We start from the raw sequence: 1,160 nt of genomic DNA on the forward strand, positions 1-1,160 counted from the left end.
CATCTTATGTCTTATCTTGGTTTGGTGTAAATCGCAGAGCTTAACCAAAACTGCTCAAATTGCACAAGTTCACTTCATTTTTCTCTTTCATGCCAGAAATCACACCTGTGGCAACAAGCAAACTACCTGAAAAGCTTGCACCTTCCCGCCAAGACATTTACCAAGGTGAGAAGATTAGCTAATTAGCAAAACAATGCATGTGGGCACTGTTAAACTAGAGTCTGAAGTAAACTGTGCCACATTTCAACTAGTCCCCTTATTTTTCTCCATCAGAGCAACTTGCAGCCATCTCAGAATTCCAGGGCCTGGGTCTCCTGTTCAAGTCGTCCGAGCCGGTTCAGTTAACAGAAGCAGAGACGGAGTATGTGGTGCGCTGTATCAAACACACTTTCGCAAATCACATGATCTTCCAGTTCGACTGCACCAACACGCTAAACGACCAGCTGCTGCAGCGGGTTTTGGTCCAGATGGAGCCGTCGGAGGCATACGAGGTGCTACATTACGTACCTGCACCAAGTCTCCCCTACAGCCAACCCGGCTCCTGCTACAGTCTGGTCCGGTTACCAGAGGATGACCCCACAGCAGGTCTGAAATGATTGATTCACATTGTGATGTCAAGTTTTCTAGCTTGGGCAGATTTGAACAACAAATAGATGTTGTTTCCCATAATGATTTTTGTTGTTTGCATTTGTTTTAGTGTCTTGCACGTTCAGCTGTACAATGAAATATCTGGTCCGGGACTGTGATCCCAACACGGGAGAGCCTGATGATGACGGTTATGATGATGAATATGTGGTATGTGAATTTTCAAAATCAGTTCATACTGATGAAAATGGGGAGTTTATCAGTGGCCATTCTTCACTCAATGTCTTGTTTCTCTCCCAGCTGGAAGATTTAGAGGTGACAGTCGCTGACCACATACAGAAGGTGTTAAAACCAAACTTTGGTGCAGCGTGGGAAGAGATCGGAGACGAGAATGAGAAGGAAGAGACGTTTGCTTTGGCCACAGTCAGAACTTTAGATGGTAAGTTTGCTTAAAGGAATGGTTCACCTCAAAATGAAAATTTGCTGAAAAATGTACTTGCCCTCAGGCCTTCCAAAATGTAGATGAGTTTTTCTTCATTGGAAATGTAGCATTACATCACTTGCTCACCAATGGA

The 1,160-nt window shown here is 44.2% G+C and overlaps 1 protein-coding gene across 1 annotated transcript in view; it reads left to right on the forward strand.

Annotated features, from left to right (window-relative positions):
* Positions 1-64: 64 nt before the first annotated feature.
* The window catches only part of LOC107565632 (coatomer subunit gamma-2-like), a 2,225-nt gene continuing 1,129 nt past the window's right edge, over positions 65-1,160 (forward strand). Inside the window, exons 1-4 of the mRNA XM_016250895.1 lie at positions 65-165; positions 274-585; positions 698-795; positions 886-1,024. Coding sequence (XP_016106381.1) covers positions 90-165; positions 274-585; positions 698-795; positions 886-1,024 — 625 coding nt within the window. The 5' untranslated portion in view covers positions 65-89. The remainder of the gene's footprint in view (positions 166-273; positions 586-697; positions 796-885; positions 1,025-1,160) is intronic.

Source organism: Sinocyclocheilus grahami, unplaced genomic scaffold (assembly GCF_001515645.1).
Source record: "Sinocyclocheilus grahami isolate Dianchi unplaced genomic scaffold, SAMN03320097.WGS_v1.1 scaffold1013.1, whole genome shotgun sequence".
Taxonomy (NCBI): Eukaryota; Metazoa; Chordata; class Actinopteri; order Cypriniformes; family Cyprinidae; genus Sinocyclocheilus; species Sinocyclocheilus grahami.